Source organism: Glycine max, chromosome 10, assembly GCF_000004515.6.
Source record: "Glycine max cultivar Williams 82 chromosome 10, Glycine_max_v4.0, whole genome shotgun sequence".
NCBI lineage: Eukaryota > Viridiplantae > Streptophyta > Magnoliopsida > Fabales > Fabaceae > Glycine > Glycine max.
This window is the reverse complement of record NC_038246.2, coordinates 31352182-31355244: the sequence shown is the minus strand read 5'-3', so window position 1 is coordinate 31355244 and position 3063 is coordinate 31352182. Positions and strand designations below refer to the sequence as shown.

The 3063-nt window shown below is 39.1% G+C and overlaps 1 protein-coding gene across 1 annotated transcript; it reads left to right on the top strand.

Annotated features, from left to right (window-relative positions):
* Positions 1-643: 643 nt before the first annotated feature.
* LOC102667645 (uncharacterized) lies at positions 644-2323 on the top strand. Its single transcript, XM_026124237.1, has 2 exons — positions 644-1619; positions 1698-2323. The coding sequence occupies exons 1-2, from the start codon at positions 644-646 to the stop codon at positions 2321-2323; spliced, it is 1602 nt and encodes a 533-aa protein (XP_025980022.1).
* Positions 2324-3063: the final 740 nt, after the last annotated feature.

Sequence of the window (3063 nt, the reverse complement as noted above, 5' to 3'; positions counted from 1 at the left end):
TGTTGTTAAATGGCCGCCATGGTGGAGTTGCGTAGCGGATTTCTGAAAAAACGCCACCGAATAGCGGTGGTGTGGCGGGTTAAAGATGGTGGCCGACATATCCATGGCGGCCATGGCGGATGTGGCGTCGAGGCGGAATTTGGCGGAATTTTTTTTTTTTTGTCTGCGGTAGGAGTTAGGCTGACCCGACCCAACCCTACCCGGTAACTTAATGAAAACCATGACCCCTCCCTACCTTTCAGAATGCAGCTGCAACCCCTCAAAGCTCCAACACACAGCGCGACCTCGGAACCCAGCTACGACCCCTGCAACTAGCCACGACAGCAGCCACGCATGACCTACTGCACACAGCAGCTAGCAGCGATGACCCACGGCGCGAACGGTGGCGACGAGCACGGTGTGAATGACAGCAACAAGAACAGAGAAGACGACCCCAACCCACACGCAGAACCACGACTTATACTGGTGGGCAAAGCTTTTTTTTTGGTTTTGTTTTTGCTGCTTGACACCCCTTTTTTCTGTCTGCAGCTTTTTTTTTCGTTTTTCTATTTGACACCCTCTTTTTACTTTCGACAGTCCCATTTTTAATTTTTTTTCTATTTGGCATCAAAATTTTTATTTTTTTTGTTCAGTCCTCTTTTAAATGGCTGAACCATCATCCGATGCCGCTACTGCAAGTGCAACGAGGAAAAATAAGGCAGACCCAGGCTGGAAATATTGTCATTCACTGGTGGAAGGAGATACAAACACCATTGTTTGTAATTTCTGTGGAAAAATCACAAAGGGAGGAATAACCAGAGCCAAACAACACCTGATTGGGAAGTTGGGTAACGTTGCAGCTTGCAAGAAAACGCCACCAAATGTAGTCGAAGAGTTGAAGGAATATATGGCTACCAAAAAAAGTGGGACCACTTACAGTACTTCTGGCAGTGGTAATATGGTAAATATAAGAGATTTTGAATTTGGTGAACCAATTGGATGTGATGGAAGTGAAGAAGATGAGTTTGTGGACTCTTGTAATGCTGCTGCAAGTGCAAAGACAAAGTGTGGAACTAAAAAAGGACCAATGAATAAATTTTGTAAGAATTCAGAAAATACAATCAATCGGAGAAAAATGGAGATGTTGAGGCAAATGAACATTAGAGAGTCAATGGATAAGAATGAAGTATTGAAGGTGCATCAACATATTGCTTGCTTTTGGTATCAAGCAGGTTTGTCATTCAACCTCATTAAATTGAAAAGCTTTGAGAATATGGATGCAGCCATTGGTCAATATGGGCCATATTTGCCCATTCCTAGCTATCATGACATCAGAGTTCCACTTCTCAAGAAGGAAGTTGAATATAGTGAAAATTTGATGAAAGGCCATAGGGAGCAATGGGTCAAGTATGGTTGTACTATTATGTCTGATGCATGGACTGATCGGAAACAAAGATGCATTATTAATTTTTTGATTAACTCTCAAGCTGGTACCATGTTTTTGAAGTCTGTTGATGGCTCTGATTTTGTAAAGACAGGTGAAAAGCTTTTTGAGTTGCTTGATGCCATTGTGGAGGAAGTTGGAGAAGAGAATGTTGTTCAAGTTGTAACCGATAATGGGAGCAACTATGTTTTAGCGGGTAAGCTATTGGAGGAGAAAAGGAAACATATTTATTAGACTCCTTGTGCAGCTCATTGTATTGATTTGATGCTTGAAGATATTGGGAAGCTTCCCTTGATAAAAAATACAATTAGAAGGGCAATTAATCTAGTTGGGTTTATCTATGCCCATTCTAGTACCTTAAGTTTGTTGAGAGATTTTACAAACAAGAGGGAATTGGTGAGACATGCTATTACTAGATTTGCCACTTCTTATCTAACCTTGGAAAGGCTCCACAAAGAGAAAGCAAATATTAGAAAGATGTTTACTTCTGATGAATGGACCTTGAACAAGCTATCTAAGGAGCCTAAGGGAAAAGAAGCTGCAAAGGTAGTTCTCATGCCTTCTTTTTGGAATAGTGTGGTTTACACTCTTAAAGTCATGGCTCCACTTGTGAAAGTGCTTCGTCTTGTGGATAGTGAAAAGAAACCAGCCATGGGCTATATTTATGAAGCAATGGACAAGGCAAAAGAAACAATTATCAAGTCTTTTAACAACAATGAAAGCAAGTACAAAGATGCGTTTGCAATCATTGATAAAAGATGGAATTGTCAGCTTCATAGGCCATTGCTTGCAACTGCCCACTTCTTAAATCCAGAGTTCTTTTATGACAACACTGACTTGGAGTTTGATTTTGAGGTCACCAATGGTTTGTTTGAATGCATTAAGAAGTTGATTCCATAATTTGATGTGCAACAGAAAATTATAACCGAGTTGCATCTTTACAAGATTGGTGCAGAACACTTTGGTTCTGACTTTGCAATGGCTCAAAGGAAAACTCATTCTCCTAGTAAGAAACTTTTACCATATGACAAATACAAATACCATACTATTTTTTTTATGTATTAGTGTTATAATTCAGAATTCTAACTTTGAAGTTATGCTCTTGGTTGGTAATTGGTATTGTAGCATATTGGTGGCGAATGTTTGGGTCACAAACTCCAAATTTGCAAAAGTTAGCTATTAAAATTTTGAGTTTGACTTGCAGTGCTTCAGGATGTGAAAGAAATTGGAGTGTGTTTGAGCAAGTAATTGTGACAAAACTCTAACTATACTTTTTAATTTTATTTAATTTTGATGATCAAGTTTTATTTGGAGTATATTTGAGATTAAAATCAACATTTATTTGTTATGTTGTAGATTCATTCCAAAAAAAGAAATAGGCTTGAGCACAAGAGGTTGCATGATTTGGTGTTTGTCAAATACAACCAACAATTGAAGCAAAGATATAATGCAAGAGATGAAATTGATCCAATTTCTCTTAATGATATTGATGTGTGCAATGAATGGCTCGTGGGAGAGATGGATCAAGATGATGATAATGATGCTGGAAATGATGTGGTATTTGAAGATGATGATGCTCTAAATTACGCAACTGTGTATCAGGCTTCGGGGGTTGGAGAGTGTAGGATGTATACTAGGCG